Below are 19,766 nucleotides of genomic sequence, written 5' to 3'. Positions count from 1 at the left end.
ATGCAAACTTCATTGTTGTTTTCCAGCCTCTCTCTACCAAAGAATGATCTATGATGGTTTGGGATAAAAAACTACCCAAAACATACCCTAAAAATGTGTTTGGAACTCTATTTATACACTTTATCTTCATGTAAGAAGCCCTATATTACAAGTATTACAAATTTCTTAATTTAAAATGCGTTAAATAGTTAGATGATCGTTAGTAAAGGAAGTTATAAGTGGTGGACGTAGTTAGAGTTTGTTAGAGCCAAACCAACTTCAACTACTATATATTGCAGCCTACATCTCTATAATTGATCAAGTTTTCCAAAATTAATACTATGAGAATGAAGTAGAGATTCTTCAAAGTATAAGCTCTATCTTACTCAAGGTTATCTTTTAGTGTCCTATTCCAAGTACTTTAAAGATCTCCTAGCACGCACTAACATTACAAATACTAATTTTGTTAGGCCCAAAATTTCCTTTAATGACAATAAGGTGTGCCAGTTCATGACCTTTCCTTTGACCATGTAGTGGACAATTGTTAAAAGGATTTTGAGGTATCTTAGTGGCATATTCAAATATGTTTTCACCTTATTTACTTCCAATTATGGGTCTTGTATCTTCTTTGGGGAAGTGACATTGATGATAAAAGGTCCAATTATGGGTCTTGTATCTTCTTTGGCTCGAATCTAGTTACATGGAGTTCCAAGAAATAATCCTTTTATTGCTAGGTCTAGTGTTGAGGCTAGGTATCGAACCTTAGTATACACGACATCTCAAATGTTATTACTTGAATCCATTTTAGCAAAGTTTTGCATCTCTTTCTCTCCTCCCATGTTACTTTTTGATAATCTCAATATTTTTCATCTCTCTCATAATCCAATTCTACATGCTTATACTAAGCATATTGAAATGGATATTCACTTTTTCAAAAAATGTGTGTTCTCCAAAAAACTAGTCATTCACCATCTTTTCACCTAATTCTTTGGAAAGTTAACTTTTGGTCAAGACAAGGTCTTATGGCTCAAAACAATATTCAAGGATCTCAAATGGCTCATTATAATCCAATCATAAAATTCATTTGACTAGAAGAGTTTGATTCAATTGATACTTGGAAGAATGAAATTTAGCTAGAAAAAGTCAAATGTCCAAGATCACCTTTGACTTTTGGGAAATTTGGTCAATCATGAACTTTTGAAGATCAAAATCATGAATATGATATTATTAAAGTCATTTGATCAAGATAAATCGAGAAAATTAACCAAGGAATCAAAAGTCAAAATTAGGGTTTTGACTTTTTCATGAAGAAATTACATGTTTTATGCTCAACTTTGAAAGCTCATAACTTCTTCATTAATTAACCATTTTTTGTGCTTCAAAGGGTGAATTTAAGAGGAAGACATGATCTACAACTTTGTCTTTGTGGAGATTTTTTCAAAAATGAAAGGATTTCAAGTTATGAAGCCATGAAGTTGTTGACTTTTTCCAACACTTAGAAAAAATTTCACAAGGCAAATTTGTTCTTTAAAAGTAAGCAACTTTGAAGCCAATTTCCATCAAGATCCCTAGAGAATTTGAGAAAACACCAAACATGAAAGTTGTATAGGATGTTAAGGGTTTTCCGAAAAGTATAAGAACTCCTTCATAACATTTGTGAGCAAGGAGAATCGAAGAGATGAAGTTGGACATCCATGTTTGAATTATAGGTTATTCTTTTGAAAATCTTATGATCAAATCTCCATGCCATACCTTTTAATCTTGCTTTTCACACCTCTAAATCTAAAAATCTATTTATAATCAAAAGATTACACAAGCTTTTGAGCTATTATCCAATTGATCCAAACATTATCCAATCCATTTTGCCATTAAGTGGAGAAAGGTTACACTTCCATTCTTGTAAAGAGGCTTTAACCACAAAACTTTAAGCCTTGAGCCTCTAACTTGTTCCCTAAGTTATGTCTAAAGCATTGCAAGTACCCTAGGAACCATGATTTTCAAGTTAACTTCACCATGAAGCAAAGTCACACAACTTGGTTTTGAAACAACCAAATGATCTGATCCCCCCCCCCCCCCGAAACTACAAGTCCTCCCTATAAATAGAGGGTTTTGCCTCTTGAATCCAACACACGGAAAATATCAACTTCACTCTCCCACTTGCAAACTCCAAAATTGCAACTTTCATAAACTTGTAGTTTTTGAGTTCCAAATAATTTTTGTATAATCCAAACACCTTCCATACATTTATTAGAAACTGTTTGATCACTCACATTGCACTTGTGATCACTCTAAGTCTAGTTTCTATTTTCACTTCAAGCTCTTGTATCTTGATTTGGGAAGAGCAATTCAGGCTATCTCTAAGCAAGCTAAGCATTCCCTTAGCTTCAGAAGGACCTTAGGAAGCTACCCAAGTCCTTAAATCATTTCTGGAAGTGCTCTAAACACAGTTTTGATCTCCATCTGCAGAGGTAAGTTCTTCAAACTTGAACTCTAGCATTTGTGTATCATTTTCAATAATTCCCGATTCTATCTTGTTTAGAATTATGTGAGGATCAAAATCCTTCTACTGGTGTTTATTTATTGTTGTTGTGGATCATTTAATTTCATTTTGAAATATTAGGGTTCATAGAAATTTCTGGGAGATTACAGGGATGTAGATAAAATAAATTGTTTATAGTTATATTCATGGAATCGTGATCAAATTTGGAACAAATTTCATTTTTATATCACTGCAAATGGTTAAGAATTGAGCAAGTTGGAAAATTCACCATTGATGATGTTCATGAAGAAGATGAAGTTGAAAATGGTGGGAAATTTGAACTTTAGGGCTTTGTTTATAATATTATTAGTTGGATGCGTTTCTACCACTAGATGTAACACCACCCCAGTGGTAGAGCGCACGCCCTTAGTCCTTTGCCATGTCCAGGGTCAGGGGTTCGAATCCCCCTCGCCCCAGACCTTTTGGTTTTTTTATTTTTTCAAATATTTTCCACATGTTTTATTATTTATTATTTATTCATCTAAGTCATCTAAGTGGGCCTTATGATTACCATCAGCACCTGCCCCAATGGCTAAGGTTTTAAGCTTTGATGTTGAGGGCTCAAGTCCTCTGAGGAAAAAAAATCATTTTTATCACTTGTTTTTGTTAATTTATTTCATAATTTTGATTATTTATTTAAAATAGTAAACCAACTCATTTTCACTTGTTTTTTTAACACCCTTTATTCAAGTGACATATTTTATGAATATATTTTAAAATCACAAAAATAATATTTATTTAAATCCTTTTTAATTAAATCAAAAATGATGTTTTTATGCCTTTTAAAGGCCTTTTAAGCAAACTCTTTTTTTTTCTTCAAATAATTTCTTCACCAAATATTTTGATTAAACTTGTGTGCCTGAGAGATAAGCAAGACCTGATTCTTGGGGTCACACATTCTATAATCGTGCCACCTGAATCCCCCAATCCATTCAATATATTCCTCCAAGACATACGTCAGAGAGGAAAATACTCTAAACAGTTGCGACCTCACCAAATTTACTTTCGAGAAGCATTTCAAAAGTGTTATGATAGAGCTTCATAAAAAGAAATATGTTTATGTTACCAAACGTGTATACAAAACTACAAAAGAAAGGGCAAGTCACATCGATTAGTACATTTTAGACTTTTTTTGGGTGAAGTTACATAGTAACTTACTATTACAAGAAGTAAAACTTTTTATTGTACAATATTATCTTGTATTTTTATGACAAAAATTTAGTTAAATACATAATTTAGTTTTGAAAATGATGTCTTACCTTACCTTAATTAAAATTTCAAGTGTTATATTATGATTAATACAAATTTTTTCCAAGTAGATTTTTTAAAATTAAAAAGAACTCATCTTTTTAAGGGTGATAAAGTTGGTTTGAAAATTAAAAAAAAAAAAGTCATCCATAATTGAGTTCTTCCCTTGCCATTTTCAAAATATTCTTTCTCCTCAATAATTTCAACCCTCTTCCATAAACCGGATAACTACCAATGTAGACACGTCATACACTTCACGCAATTCAACACAATCCTGAAAGTACAGATTCCTTTTCAATTTAAAAGTGGGTCCGAATAACAAATCAATCAAAAATCGATTAGGATTGAAAATGGACCGGTCGTCATCGGAGAAGCTCATACTCGTCAACCGCGAACCGAACGGCATCGCGGTGATTACAATCAACCGTCCCGACGCTCTCAACTCGTTGACTCGGGCGATGAACGTGGACATGGCTCAGGCTTTCAAGAGCCTGGACCGGGACGAATCCGTTCGGGTGATTATATTGACCGGATCAGGCCGATCTTTCTGTGCCGGCGTTGATCTCACGGCGGCGGAGGATGTTTTCAAGGGTGATGTCAAAGATCCGGAGAGTGATCCCGTCGTGCAAATGGAACGGTGCCGTAAACCGATTATTGGTGCTATTAAAGGATTTGCAGTTACGGCTGGATTCGAGATTGCGCTCGCTTGTGATATTTTGGTTGCTGCTAAGGGAGCGAAATTCATGGACACTCATGCTAGGTTCTTAACATTACTTTCCTTTTTTGTCTAATTTTCTTTTAGATTTATCATTGGCAGAGCCGTCACAATTTTTTCGAGACTCTGTGTAGGTTAGTCATGGTCATTAAAAGTCCTCTTTAACCCTATTTAGTAATAGTTTAATTGTAAAAAATTTGAGGAGCTGTGCGGTAGTCCGTCTTGCATGTCCTCAAAGACGGCCCTGATCATTGGTATTATTTGTTACATGCAGATTTGGGATATTCCCATCATGGGGATTGTCTCAGAAGCTTTCACGCATTGTAGGAGTAAATAAAGCTCGGGAGGTTTCGCTTACGGCCACGCCTTTGACTGCAGAGGTAGCTGAAAAGTTGGGTTTGGTGAACCATGTTGTTGAGGAGGGTGAATTGATGAAGAAAAGCAAAGAAATTGCGGAAGCTATTGTGAAAAATAACCAAGATTTGGTGTTGAAGTACAAGTCAGTTATAAATGATGGCATTAAGCTTGATCTTGGACATGCTCTTTCTCTTGAAAAGGTTAGTGCTATAGCATTTGTGTGTCTAAAATTGCATAGTATTCATTCAATTATTTACATTATGGTATAATTTGATTCATGTAGCCTTCCATACTTAATGCAATAAGGCTTGATAGTTGTCATTTAATGGTTGCGTAAAGGCATTCACGATTTCGGTTGGTACATGTGTTGAGATACTAATTGATGTCGTCGTGAGGTGAATTAACCACAATTTCTTTTTCATAATAATAAAAACGGTGAATAACTGTATTAGTATCTGTATTAGTATCGACACTGTTTTGTCGCAGCAAGTGACCTTTTTTAAAACCTTTGTTGTCAAATGGATTCAATTATGCTTATGCATATAAAAACTTAGAGGCAAATCTCAATTTCTATAGTTCACTGTGTGTTGCAGCTGTAACGACTCTAGTTAAAAACAAGACTTGTAAGCATTGCTTTTGCATATTATCATCCTTAACGTTTGTATTTGAGCTTTGAATTCATCCTTAAATTTGCATTTGAGCTTTGAATTCATCCTTAATTTTGCATTTGAGCTTTGAATTAAGCAGTTCAAACCATGTTTATGTAATTTTGGTGAGTTCTCTATTTGTGTACGGAATGCAGGAGAGGGGCCATGATTATTATAATGGAATGACCAAGGAGCAATTCAAGAAAATGCAGGAATTCATAGCAGGAAGAAGTTCCAAGAAACAGTCCAAACTATAGGTCTTTTATTTTCACCAATCTCTCAAAGTGTAAAGTTACATATTGTTTTGTTTCTAATTGTTGAGGTAAAAATCAGCACACACACACTGTTTATTAGAATGAATTATATCCCTAGATAAAAGTTCCTTAATATCAAACTAAATATCTTAAATTGGTTCATGTGTTTTTAATTCCTTTAAACACAGGTTTTTTTGTGTTTGCCCTCCTATGAGGACAATAATGAACAACTGCATTCTTTCATGGCTGGTCTATGTTGACACTTTAGTGAAAAATCAAAACTATTTTAAAATTCAAAAATGCAGTTTCAAACGCATTTCAAATACATTGAATTTATGCCTAAGTGACACACACCCTTATTTTGTCAAAAAAATATAGTTCAAAAATATAATTTTGGAAAGTATATTTTTCCGTAGGATGTGTTTTTCACAATATCCTAACTTGAAAAGTATTAATATTTGATAAAAGTTCAGAAACTTTCAAAAATTGAATAAAATTTAGATTATAAATCCTGGATTTCATTTATATTTTATCAACCACAATTCAAAAATCTGGCCTTGTATGTATCTAACATGCTGCCAGATTTGCCTGTTATTTTCAACTACTTAATTGTTCATATTTTACTAACTCGAAAGGTCATCAATTTAGGCAGCAAGAAACTTTTCCTTTGACAAATTTTCTGTTTGCTTCCAATCAAATCTAAAACAAGTAGGCGCGCAGTGTGGTATGGTGGTAACCGTTTTACAAGTAAAAAATCTACGAAAGTATATTTCAGGATTTGTTTTAAAAGTATATTTTTAGTTTTCTTTCTTCTTCTTCGTGAAATAAAGATGTGATTCACGTATGAAAGGATGTGGTATGTATAAAGTACATCTAAAAATACATTTTCAAATTTGAAGGCCGATTTCAAATTTTTATTGGACGACTCTCCACCACTTACGGTGGAAGGAGCAATTCCCTTCCAAAATTAGAATGAACTTTAATATAATTAGGAACCTCTTCTATCCAAACCATATAAGTAGGGATATGGAATTTCTCATTGCACCCTGATGGATTGGGGCGCACTTTGAAATCCCTAAAATATTCTTGGATTTATTTGGAGATAGATCTCCTAACACACCAAATACTATTTTTAAATAAAATTGAGTTCAGATATGCAACTTCGAATATTTATGAGGTTAATTCGAAGATATAAATCCAAAGTCACCTTTCCTCGTTAGTAAACCAAGCAATCACCCCATTTATGAAAAAATAGTTCAGAGATGCATCCGCGAATATTTCTGGAGTAAATTCGGAGATACATCTCCGAAGTCTTGCCTGCATGTTTCTTGTGTAAAAACATTGTACCGAGTTTGTAGTATTTTTAATCCAAAGTTATTTTAATTCGATTAACATTGCCATTATAAGTATCAAAGATTAATAAACATGGATATCATAGAATAGTGTAATGTGTTAATTAAAAAGAAAGACAATCATAGTACAAAAGTTATTCTCAAAGTATGAAAAAATATACAAAAACATCACAAAATACAATCAAATGCATAATCTACTGAGTATGCTTAATCCTAACATCCTGACTCCTCCTCTGCCTACGGTAACCCAATGAATTTCGTGTCTAGGTAAGAATGGAACATGTTAGGGAAATTGTGTCATCGTCATCTCTCTCGAATAGTCCAAACTCTATGCTCTTTCTTGTCATCCGCATAATGTTTTGACAAACCGACAACACATAAATGACATAGTCATCCATGATCTGCCCATTCTCCAGGATCTCCTCATGAGCATACTTAGGTGGATGTGCAAGAGCGTCTGGTGTCATGACAGGGTGTGACACATAATGGAACCAAGTCATGTAATCGTCCACATATGACCATTGAGTTATGGCTGGCATACTCTGATACTCCTCCGATACTAGATGACTCTCAAAATCTGCCATATTGTCATCCAGATGTCTGTAGACAATGGTATCAGGAGAAGCCTGAAATGGGGACCTTGGAATGATCTGCACATACCCAAACTGTCGTATATCTTCAAGCCAAATCATCACATACTAAATCACCAAAGGGAAAAATTGGAATTAGGGTTAGAAAACCCTAATCCAATTGAGTATAACAATTTATCAATTGAGACCAATGAAAGGAGGAAGATAAAGAGGGATTCAGCTACCATCTTGGATTGCTCTCTCTCTGAGAAAAGAAAAAGATAACAAAAAAAAAACGGCAGCGCCTTCTTCTCCACGAGAAGAAGAAAACACACTTCCTCACATATAAAACAACTCTCAAATTTCTTCTCAATTTCCCTTTCAATCTACGAACAACAACAAACTCAATCATAATATCAAGTTCAGAAGGAGAAGGAGAAGAAAAACATCTCCTCAAAGTCCTTATTATCGGCGAAACCATCGTCGAAAAATCGAATCAACTTTCAAGATACACTTGTAATGAGTTCAATCGTTATTCCAAAGCAACAACCAGAGTTGAATCTAAAACTCAAAGCTTAGAATTTGATTCTTTATGGCTCAGATTTGGGATGCCGCCAGTCAAGAACGATTTTGCATTATTACGTCGACATCCACACAAGTGCCATTGGTGCTCTCACTGTCTATGATATTAGCCGGAGAACTACCTTTGATAGCATCAGTAGATGGCTCAATGAACTCAAGAGTTGGTATATTCTTCCACTACTTCAATTTCTAGATTTAATCTTGTAGTTTACTCACTGCTATTTGATGCTTTTCATTTTGGATCCGTGTGAAGGTGCGTGAAACACAAGAAAAGGGATTTTGAATTGGGTTTCAAGGTTTAAAAACAATTTCTTCCCAAATTAAAACACGAGAACAAAAATAAATAACATAATCATTTTGATCTTGGTTCATTGTTAACAGATTTACTCTAGCCCACCCGCCAAAGTTATTTCGCCTTATCAACAAGGACTTAATCCACTATAACCTAATTGATTACAAAACCAAAATAAAGACTACCTGTCAATATTGCAAATCACAACAAAGACTAACTGTCAATGTCTTCTTGAGAATTCTGACTAAAGCCCTAGTCTCTCAAAGAACTATCAACTTCACTCGTTGAATACAAAGGTTTCATGTTTACAAAGTTGCTTCTTGAAAACATATTACACAAGCTTGAAATACAATCAAATAACACAAAAGTGTTAAGCAAGTATCGAACAAAAGCTCACTTGCTGCAAGTTAACGAACAAAAGTTCACTTGCTTACAAAATTATACAAAGAAATGATCAGAGTAATTTTATCAGCGTTGATCTCACGGCGGCGGAGGATGTTTTCAAGGGTGACGTTAAGGATCCGGAGAGTGATCCCGTCGTGCAAATGGAACGGTGCCGTAAACCTATAATCGGTGCTATTAAAGGATTTGCAGTTACTGCTGGATTCGAGATTGCGCTTGCTTGTGATATTTTGGTTGCTGCTAAGGGAGCTAAATTCATGGACACACATGCTAGGTTATTAACATTACTTTCCTTTTTTGTTTAGTTTTTTTTTTTTTTAAATTTAACCGTCATAATTTTTGGAGATTCTGTATAGGTTAGTCATGGTTTAATATAACAAAATATTTAGTAAAATTAGTAATAGTTTAATTGTAAAAAATTTGAGGCCATGTGCGGTAGCCTGAATTGCATACCCTCAAAGATGATCGTGATCATTGGTGTTATTTGTTACATGCAGATTTGGGATATTCCCATCGTGGGGTTTGTCTCAGAAGCTTTCACGCATTGTAGGAGTAAATAAAGCTCGGGAGGTTTCGCTTACAGCCACGCCTTTGACAGCAGAGGTAGCTGAAAAGTTGGGTTTGGTGAACCATGTTGTTGAGGAGGGTGAATTGATGAAGAAAAGCAAAGAAATTGCGGAAGCTATTGTGAAAAATAACCAAGACTTGGTGTTGAAGTACAAGTCAGTGATAAATGATGGCATTAAGCTTGATCTTGGCCATGCTCTTTCTCTTGAAAAGGTTAGTGCTATAGCATTTGTGTGTCTTAAATTGTATAATATGGATTCTGTTATGTTATATTATGGTATAGGTATAGTTTGATTCTTGTAGTCGTCCTTAATGAAATAGTAAGACTTGATAGTTGTTGTTATCTGGATTCAATTATTATGCATATCAAAACTTGCGGGTTGAGTGCCAAAGAAGTTTCAATTGCGTGCCGCCATTAATCATTCCATGTCAATTTTGTGAGCTTTATAATTGTACTTAGGCATTAGGCATTTGGCATATATACATTTGCATGAGGACTATATATATGCAAGTGTTACTTAAGCATAGTTGAAGTGGTTGATCTAGGATACTTACTGGAAGGAGGTTGAGAATGAGACCCAATGTTCGGGGGTCTTATGTTTTTAGAGTCTTTGGTTAGTTAAATACTTAAATATAATTCAATCTTGACAAAATAAATAGGGATCCTATTAATTATGATTTAGCTATGGCAGATCTATTACGAGCCTCTATTTTTCCACAATTTTATACTAAATCTATTTGAGGCTCTATTACGAGCCTCTATTTTTCCACAATTTTATACTAAATCTATTTGAGGCTCTGTGCTATAAATATAATTCATCTTGCACACCCTCAAACACGGCTCTCCCAATGTTCCAACCTGACAACCTATATAACATATTAACAACTAAGATTTGCTTGTAAAAAAACCTAGTTGATAAAAATGCAGGGAGCTTAGAACCAAATCTCAGTATCTATAGTTCACTGTGTATGTTGCAGTTGTAATGACTCTAGTAACAAGACTTGTAAGCATTGTTTTGCATATCTTCATCCTTAATTTTGCATTTGAATTTTGAATTGATGAGCAGTTCAAACCATGTTTATGTAATTTTGATGAGTTCTCTATTTGTGTACGGAATGCAGGAGAGGGGCCATGATCTATGAAGCACGGACACCCCCAAACCCGACTCTGACACTAACACATTGACATCAAAAATAATAATCTGAAAAAAAAAAAAAATAATAATAATAATAATAATCTGAAAAAATAATAAATTAAATGTAATCACAAGTGTCGGCGCAGATATCCAACACCGACACGTCTTTTTCAAAAGAGTCGGTGCTATATAGGCCATGATTATTATAATGGAATGACCAAGGAGCAATTCAAGAAAATGCAGGAATTCATAGCAGGAAGAAGTTCCAAGAAACAGTCCAAACTATAGGTCTTTATTTTCACCAATCTCTCAAACTGTAAAGTTACGTATTGTTTTGTTTCTCATTGTTGAGGTTTTATGAGTTAGCTGTAGTAAAAATCTGCACACACACACACTGTTTATTATAATGAATTATATCCCCAGATAAAAGTTCCTTAATATCAAACTAAATATCTTTAATTGGTTCATGTGTTTTTAATTCCTTTAAACACAATTTTTTTTTGTGTTTGCCCTCCTATGAGGACAATAATGAACAACTGCATTCTTTCAGGGCTAGGCGATGTTCACACTTTGGTGAAAAATCAAAACTATTTTAAAATTCCAAAATGCAGTTTCAAACGCATTTCAAATGAATTAAATTTATGCCTAAGTGACACACACCCTTATTTTGTCAAAAAATATAGATCAAAAATATAATTTTGGAAACTAAAATATATTTTCCGTAGGATGTGTTTTTCACAATATATCCTAACTTGAAAAGTATTAATTTTGAGGGTTGCTATGCTAACACCAAAAATATTTACACCCTATAAAATACAAAATTGCTATGTGTTTCTTTGTATAAAAAAAATAAAAAAATAATGATAAAAGATTTTAGAAAATCAAATGATAAAAGATTTTAGAAAATCAAAACCGTATAAGAATATGGTGTAGGTGTTACTTTTAGTGTAAAAGAAACATCTCATTAATATTTGATAAAAGTTCAGAAACTTTCAAAAATTTAATAAAATTTAGATTATAAATCCTGGATTTCATTTATATTTTATCAACCACAATTCAAAAATCTGGCTGGTATGTATCTAACATGCTGCCAGATTTGCCTATTATTTTCAACAACTTAATTGTTCATATTTTACTAATAGCATGTTTGGATTGACTTTTGAAAGAGTTAGAATCAATTTTAGAGATGTAGAATTGATTCTGGATGATTTTGAGATGTTTGTTTTATTAAAAGTAGAATTGATTATGCCTCCAGAATTGATTCTACTTCAAACTAGAATTTGTAGCTTCTATCTCCAAAATTGATTCTGGGTGATTTTTACTCTGAAATTTATTGTTTAAATCACTTTAACATATAGGTATCCAAATATAAATCAATCCTGTTAAAATCAATTCTACTAAACTCAATTCTGTTAGAATCAATTCTGTTCACCGTCAATCCAAACCCACTAAAAAGGTCATCAATTTTGTGTCATCGTCATCTCTCTCGAATAGTCCAGACTCTATGCTCTTTCTTGTCATCCGCATAATGTTTTGACAAACCGACAACACATCAATGACATGGTCATCCATGATCTGTCCATTCTCCAGGATCTCCTCATGAGCAGACCTAGGTGGATGTCCAAGAGCATCTCGTGTCATGACAGGGTGTGACACATAATGGAATCAAGTCATGTAATCGTCCACATATGACCATTGAGTTATGGATGACATACTCTGATAATCCTCCAGTACTAGATGACTCTCAAAATCTGCCATATTGTCATCCAGATGTCTGCAGACAATGGTATCAGGAGCAGCCTGAAATGAGGACCTTGAAATAATCTGCACATACCCAAACTGTCGTATATCTTCAAGCCAAATCATCACATACTAAATCATCAAAGGGAAAATTTGGAATTAGGGTTAGAAAACCCTAATCCAATTGAGTATAAAAGTTTATCAATTGAGACCAATGAAAGGAGGAAGATAAATAGGGAGTCAGCTACCATCTTGGATTGCGCTCTCTCTCTCTCTCTCTGAGAAAAGAAAAAGATAACAAACAAAAAAACGGAAGCGCCTTCTTCTCCATGAGAAGAAGAAAACACACTTCCTCACAAATAAAACAACTCTCAAATTTCTTCTCAATTTCCCTTTCAATCTACGAACAACAACAAACTCAATCATAATATCAAGTTCAGAAGGCGAAGGAGAAGAAAAACATCTCTTCAAAGTCCTCATTATCGGCAAAACCTGTAACACCCCTTTTATTCCCAAAACAGTTAACATATAACCAGAGAGAATAATCATGCATATAAACAAAAGGGCGTCACATCGACGTTTTCAAAAACTAAAAGCTTTTAAAAACCGACAGCATTCATCCACAAATTACAACACACCTGGTCATTTCAAATAACACCTCTCATTTAATCATAATTCATCCAGAATATGCATTCACAGCGGAAAAATACTAAAATACTCATGTATTCCATTAAATGATTCATGTCCCATACCATGATCATATCTCAATAATCATCTCAACATAAAATAAACCATAATCAAAATATTTTGCTTAAAAGCCTCTCAAACAACAAGTAGCCAAATAACAAGTTCTCAAGTCATAACATAATACATAACCAAATAGAAACATGAGTTCAACACGACTAGTCTACCCAGTGTTACATGACCAGAGCATTGACTCGCTACTTAATCATCAAACAAACTCGGAAGCTCTCCGACTAAATCTCGTACGGACTACTAATCGCCAGAACATGCATGTCGCCAAACGAGGGCAACATTAAAACATAAGGGTGAGAATACGAATCATTATGAAGAAAGTATAATAAGATACAATGATTCAATCAACAGTTATAGGAATTCATCACACTTATATAACCATGTAAATAATACTAACCAACATTTATTTCATATGTTACAAGCATACATCAAAACTCAAGGAGTATAATATTAAATTCCAATACTATATTCCCAAATAATACACATAACTATAATTATCACATAATCATATATTTTACCAAGTCATGTGTTCAAACATCACCAAATCCAATTATCACATCTCATGTACACATAACAATCACATAAATGCATATATTCAAACATCACATAACCTCAATGTGACTCAATGCAAAACATGTGACTCAATGCATGTGGTACCCAATGTGGACCCAAAAATCCACCGCTTCCAATTCATATAGAATCTAGCCACGCTTCAGATCCGGACAAGATCGAAGCCACCAAATGTAAACATATAGTTTACCGCTTTCCGAATTCACTCTAGAATCCAAGCCGCTTCCGATCCGGACAAGATCAAAGCCACTACGCATGTTTCCAATTAAGGATCAACGTAATATACGTCTATTTTCATTCAAGGATCACCGTCTAATACCATGTGAACCCACAGTTTCACTGCTTCCACAATAAAGCCGACTATGCCATGAATGAATGTACAATTACCAACCAATTATGCAATTAAGATCATCTCTACCATCTTAACATTCCGCATATCACAATTGAAGGATAGAAAAACACTTAGAAAGGGGGGGTTTGAATAAGTGTAGCTTTAAAAACTTGACAGATAAAAATAAATTGCACAGTTATTTTTATCCTGGTTCGTTGTTAACTAAACTACTCCAGTCCACCCCCGCAGAGATGATTTACCTCAACTGAGGATTTAATCCACTAATCGCACGGATTACAATGGTTTTCCACTTAGTCAGCAACTAAGTCTTCCAGAGTCTTCTGATCACACACTGATCACTCCAGGAATAACTGCTTAGATACCCTCTAAGACTTCTCTAGAGTATACTGATCCACACGATCACTCTAGTTACAACCTGCTTAGATCACTTCTAAGACTTCCTAGAGTATTCTGATCCACACGATCACTCTAGTTCCTTACAACTTAATGTAATCAATTCTAAGAGTATTACAAATGCTTCTTGAAAGCAATAATCACAAACTGTGATATTTCTCTTAATCGTTTAAGCTTAATCTCACTAATATATTACAACAGCAATGTAGTGAGCTTTGATGAAGATGAAGATTCTGAGCTTTGGATTTGAACAGAGTTTCAGCAAGTTAATAGGCGTTGTTTTGTTCAGGATCGTTAACCTTGCTTCTCATCAGAACTTCATATTTATAGGCGTTGGAGAAGATGACCGTTGAGTGCATTTAATGCTTTGCGTGTTCCGTACAGCATCGCATTTAATGTTATACGCTTTTGTCAACTACCTCGAGCCTTGTTCACGCTGTGTCTACTGACGTAGCCTTTAGTAGCTTTTAACGTTCCTTTTGTCAGTCAGCGTAGCTTGCCACTTGTACTTTCTTCTGATCTGATGTTTGTGAATACAACGTTTGAATATCATCAGAGTCAAACAGCTTGGTGCAAAGCATCTTCTGATCTTCTGACCTTGAAGTGCTTCTGAGCGTGATACCATCAGAACTTCAGTGCTTCTGTTCTCTTGTTCTTCTGATGCTTCCATAGACCCATGTTCTGATTCTGCTTCGACCATCTTCTGATGTCTTGCCAGACCATGTTCTGATGTTGCATGCTGAACCCTTTGAGACAAAGCTTCTGAGCGCTGAATTATGCGTACTCTTTATATATTTCCTGAAAAGGAAATTGCATTGGATTAGAGTACCATATAATCTTAAGCAAAATTCATATTATTGTTATCATCAAAACTAAGATAATTGATCAAAACAAATCTTGTTCTAACAATCTCCCCCTTTTTGATGATGACAAAAACATATATAAATGATATGAATTTGCGATCAGAAAGAACAGACGGCAAAAGACAAATTACACAGTTATAGCATAAGCATATGAATATGTCTCCCCCTGAGATTAACAATCTCCCCCTGAGATAAATAATCTCCCCCTGAAATAAATACTCGAAGAACTTTAATAAAAGACTTCCCTGATTATTTCGGTAGAGACGATCATATAAGCTTTTGTCTTCAGAGAATTCATAGCTTCTGACTTCTGCTTCCATAGGACAGCTTCAGAACTAGAATTTCCTTAGATCCTTAGAACACTCACAGCTTCTGATTTCTGCTTCCATTCAGGACAGCTTCAGAACTTGAATTTCTTTGATCTTCTGAACATTCACAGCTTCTGATTTCTGCTTCCATTCAGGACAGCTTCAGAACTTGAATTTCTTTGATCTTCAGAACATTCACAGCTTCTGATTTCTGCTTCCATCTAGGACAGCTTCAGAACTTGAGTTTTCTGGATCTTTAGGACATTCGCAGCTTCTGATTTCTGCTTCCCTCGGATAGCTTCAGAGCTTTGAATTTCTATCAATCATCACTTCATGCTAGATTTGTATCAGAACATTGTTGAATGTACCAGAGCATCATCAGAGCATCTCTACATCCTGAAATGTTACAGAACAAAAAACTAAACGACAAAAGTCAGCATGAACGAGTTAGAACATAAAATGTATATTCGAACACATAATATGTATCAGAGCTATAACATTATATGTATCAGAGCAAATAGAATTTTGTCAGATCAAATAGACAAATATGGATCAAATTCTATTATCAGTGCTTCTGATTTCTGAAGCTTGACAGCACTCAGCTTGCTTCAGTTTCCATGTTTGCTTTGAAGATTTTCTTCACTCCTTTATACCTGCAAAACACTTAAACCATATAGAACTTGCAGTTCTTGTTAGAAAATGTGTGGGAGCTTTACCCAGCAACTGATAGATTAATCAATTCATTTATCATTTATCTTCTCCCCCTTTTTGTCATAACATCAAAAAGAATATTTCAAAAAATTCAGATGATTAAAACGACAAATAAAATCACTGGAATGAAAAAAAAACAAAGAAACTTTTCATTGATAATCAAAAGATATTACAAAAGGTTCCTATGTTTAACAAGATGAGAAACATTCCTAGCAAATACATAAAAAGTCATCCCAAGAGGAAATGACTACAAAAATTAAAAACAGCACCCTAGCAGGACACGCTCGGTGTCAACCCATCAAGAATCCCTGTGGACTCTTGTCTTCCAGACTAGAACCTCCACTGTAGGAGAGATCCAAGTGACCAAAGAGGAAGAGAGGGACAGTTCACAGACAGAGAGCTAATGTTGCAAACGGGGCTTTCCCTTAACATAGAAGTTAAGAATATCATTCTTAACCTCCTCCCATAACTCAAGAAAGTCTTCTGTCTTTGGGTGAAAGTTGATAACATCATCAAAGAAGAGGTCTGACTTGAGAGGTATTAGGAGAGCCATCCCGAGATATGCAGAGATCTGTCGCCTTTGAGTCATAGATCTTCAACAGGCTAAGGGTGAACGCTAGGTTTGAGCTAGGATTTTAAAAAAATTGTTTGAGCAAGAGACGAAAACGGAAGAGAGAGAGAGAAAAAAACTTGATGAGGAATGCAAAGAGATAGAGAAAGAGAACACAGATAGAGTGTAAAAAAAATATGAGGGAAGGAGAAGCGTTTGAAGAGTATTTAAAAGGAAATAAAATGAAACGAATGATGAATAGCATTTAATGTTACGTGACATGAGGAGAGATAATAAAGACAAATGAGGTGACTAGCACAGTTACCTATGGTCGGTGTCCCTTCAACTGCACGCGCTCTTATCCATGAATAGTAACGACAGGTTTACCATCCCGAGATAAAACGTTACAGCTGTTTTGCTTTAAAAGAGGTTCTGAATCAACTTAGACAATGAAACGTTAGTAATAACCGAATCATAATTTCTAAAAGATTTCAATCAGAACTTCTGATTAGAAAATAATCCATTTTTATTTCAGAAGATACTCATACATAAGAACTTCTCATCTTCTCATTCTGGGCATAAATCCATACTGATGTTCTTCAGAATGAACTTAAACCTATCTTCAGCCAGGGGTTTTGTAAAGATATCAGCCCATTGATGGTCTGTATCAACAAAGTTTAAAGATATAACGCCCTTCTGAACATAGTCCCTTATGAAATGATGTTTAATCTCAATATGTTTAGCTTTTGAATGAAGAATAGGATTCTTAGATAAACATATAGCAGAAGTATTATCACAGAATATAGGAATGTTACTCTCAAATATCTGATAATCTTCTAACTGACTCTTCATCCAGAGCATCTGTGTACTACAACCAGCAGCAGCGACATATTCTGCTTCTGCTGTTGATAGAGCAATAGTTGCTTGCTTCTTGCTATACCAGGAGATTAAATGACTTCCAAGAAATTGGCAACTTCCTGAAGTACTTTTTCTTTCAATTCTGTCTCCAGCATAATCAGCATCGCAGAATCCTACTAAGTTGTATTCTTTAGATTTTCTGTAAACTAAGCCAACATTAGTAGTACCTTTCAGATACCTTAGAATTCTCTTAACAGCAGTTAAATGAGATTCTCTAGGATCTGATTGGAATCTAGCACACAAACAAACACTGAACAGAATGTCAGGTCTAGAAGCAGTCAAATATAGAAGAGATCCAATCATACCTCTGTATAACTTCTGATCTACCTTCTTACTTACCTCATCCTTACCTAGGATGCATGTTGGATGCATAGGAGTTTTGGCTTCTTTGCAGTCTAGAAGATTAAACTTCTTCAGAAGTTCCTTCACATACTTGGTTTGGTGAACATACGTTCCTTCTGATGTTTGATTTATTTGTATTCCAAGGAAATACTTGAGTTCTCCCATCATGCTCATTTCAAACTCAGCCTGCATAGACTCAGCAAACTCCTTTCCAAGTGTAGCATTAGATGTTCCAAAAATAATATCATCTACATATATTTGACAAATTAAAATATCCCTTTTAAAGGTTTTACAAAAGAGAGTAGTGTCCACTTTTCCTCTAGTGAAACCATTATCCAGAAGGAAAGAACTTAAGCGTTCATACCAAGCTCTGGGAGCTTGTTTCAATCCATATAACGATTTCTTTAATTTAAAAACATGATTAGGAGACATAGAGTCTTCGAAACCAGGAGGTTGATGGACATAAACTTCTTCATCTATATAACCATTTAAGAAGGCACTCTTAACATCCATTTGATAGAGAGTGATGTTATGTTGAGTGGCAAATGAAATTAATAGACGAATAGATTCTAACCTGGCCACTGGTGCAAAGGTTTCTGTATAGTCAATCCCTTCTTGCTGACTATAACCCTGAGCCACCAGTCTGGCTTTGTTCCTTACCACTTCACCTTTCTCACTGAGCTTGTTTCTGAAGACCCATTTTGTACCAATTATATTGAATCCATCTGGTCTAGGAACAAGATCCCAAACATCATTCCTTGTAAACTGATTTAGTTCTTCTTGCATAGCAATTATCCAGTCTGGATCTTCTAGAGCATGATCAACAGAAGTTGGCTCGATCAAAGATACAAGACCTAATTGACAGTCTGCATTGTTCTTAAGGAATGCTCTTGTTCTGATTGGATCATCCTTCTTTACAAGAATGACATCTTCTGAATGACCAGAAATGAGTCTGGATGATCTTCTGACAGATGGTTCTTCAGATATGCTTAGATTCTCCAGAGAAGCTGATACTTGATCTTCAGATTCTTTGCTTCTGAGAAGCTCTGCTTCTGATGCGTTGCTTCTTGGCTCAACAACTTCTGATATATCAATATCACAATCTGCAAAATTATCAAACTGCTTTGGTTTTTCAGAACCAAGCTTATCATCAAACCTGATATTGATTGATTCTTCTACAATCAATGTTTCAGTATTGTATACTCTGTAGCCTTTTGAGCGTTCAGAATATCCAAGAAGGAAACATTTTTGTGCTTTGGAATCAAACTTACCAAGATGATCTTTAGTGTTCAGAATAAAGCATACACATCCAAAAGGATGGAAATATGAAATGTTGGGCTTTCTATTCTTCCACAGTTCATAAGGAGTCTTATTTAGAATAGTTCTGATAGAGATTCTATTCTGAATATAGCATGCAGTGTTTATTGCTTCTGCCCAGAAATGCTTAGCCATATTGGTTTCATTGATCATGGTTCTGGCCATTTCTTGCAGAGTCCTATTCTTTCGTTCTACAACCCCATTTTGCTGTGGAGTTCTAGGACAAGAGAAATCATGGGCAATACCATTTTCTTTGAAGAATTCTTCAAAGGATCTATTCTCAAATTCACCACCATGATCACTTCTA

At 34.8% G+C, this 19,766-nt stretch overlaps 2 protein-coding genes across 3 annotated transcripts; both read left to right on the top strand.

The window, feature by feature from the left end:
- The first annotated feature begins 3,923 nt into the window (after positions 1-3,923).
- On the top strand, positions 3,924-11,106 carry LOC131630891 (probable enoyl-CoA hydratase 1, peroxisomal). 2 transcript variants are annotated; one of them, XR_009292546.1, is made up of 4 exons: positions 3,924-4,526; positions 4,756-5,038; positions 5,641-5,807; positions 10,992-11,106. XR_009292546.1 is itself a non-coding variant. In XM_058901638.1 (3 exons), the coding sequence occupies exons 1-3, from the start codon at positions 4,117-4,119 to the stop codon at positions 5,740-5,742; spliced, it is 795 nt and encodes a 264-aa protein (XP_058757621.1). In that variant the 5' UTR covers positions 3,925-4,116; the 3' UTR covers positions 5,743-5,893. The 2 variants fall into 2 exon arrangements, 1 of the variants encoding a protein (XP_058757621.1); XM_058901638.1 differs by lacking the exon at positions 10,992-11,106 and having other exon boundaries at positions 3,925-4,526; positions 5,641-5,893.
- LOC131660832 (probable enoyl-CoA hydratase 1, peroxisomal) lies at positions 8,253-10,637 on the top strand. Its single transcript, XM_058930215.1, has 3 exons — positions 8,253-8,402; positions 8,927-9,210; positions 9,434-10,637. Exons 1-3 carry the CDS (start codon positions 8,253-8,255, stop codon positions 9,795-9,797), a joined length of 798 nt encoding a protein of 265 aa, XP_058786198.1. The 3' UTR covers positions 9,798-10,637.
- Positions 11,107-19,766: the final 8,660 nt, after the last annotated feature.

This window comes from Vicia villosa, linkage group LG1, assembly GCF_029867415.1.
Source record: "Vicia villosa cultivar HV-30 ecotype Madison, WI linkage group LG1, Vvil1.0, whole genome shotgun sequence".
In the NCBI taxonomy this organism is placed as follows: domain Eukaryota; kingdom Viridiplantae; phylum Streptophyta; class Magnoliopsida; order Fabales; family Fabaceae; genus Vicia; species Vicia villosa.
The sequence above is the reverse complement of the archived record's forward strand: the minus strand, read 5'-3'. Positions and strand labels throughout refer to the sequence as shown.

Coding starts and splice junctions, on each gene's coding strand:
- LOC131630891 (XM_058901638.1), top strand. CDS start 4,117: ATGGACCGGTCGTCATCGGAGAAGCTCATACTCGTCAACCGCGAACCG. Junction 4,527..4,755: donor TTCATGGACACTCATGCTAG/GTTCTTAACATT, acceptor TGTTACATGCAG/ATTTGGGATATTCCCATCAT. Junction 5,039..5,640: donor ATGCTCTTTCTCTTGAAAAG/GTTAGTGCTATA, acceptor TACGGAATGCAG/GAGAGGGGCCATGATTATTA.
- LOC131660832 (XM_058930215.1), top strand. CDS start 8,253: ATGGCTCAGATTTGGGATGCCGCCAGTCAAGAACGATTTTGCATTATT. Junction 8,403..8,926: donor ATGGCTCAATGAACTCAAGA/GTTGGTATATTC, acceptor ATCGAACAAAAG/CTCACTTGCTGCAAGTTAAC. Junction 9,211..9,433: donor TTCATGGACACACATGCTAG/GTTATTAACATT, acceptor TGTTACATGCAG/ATTTGGGATATTCCCATCGT.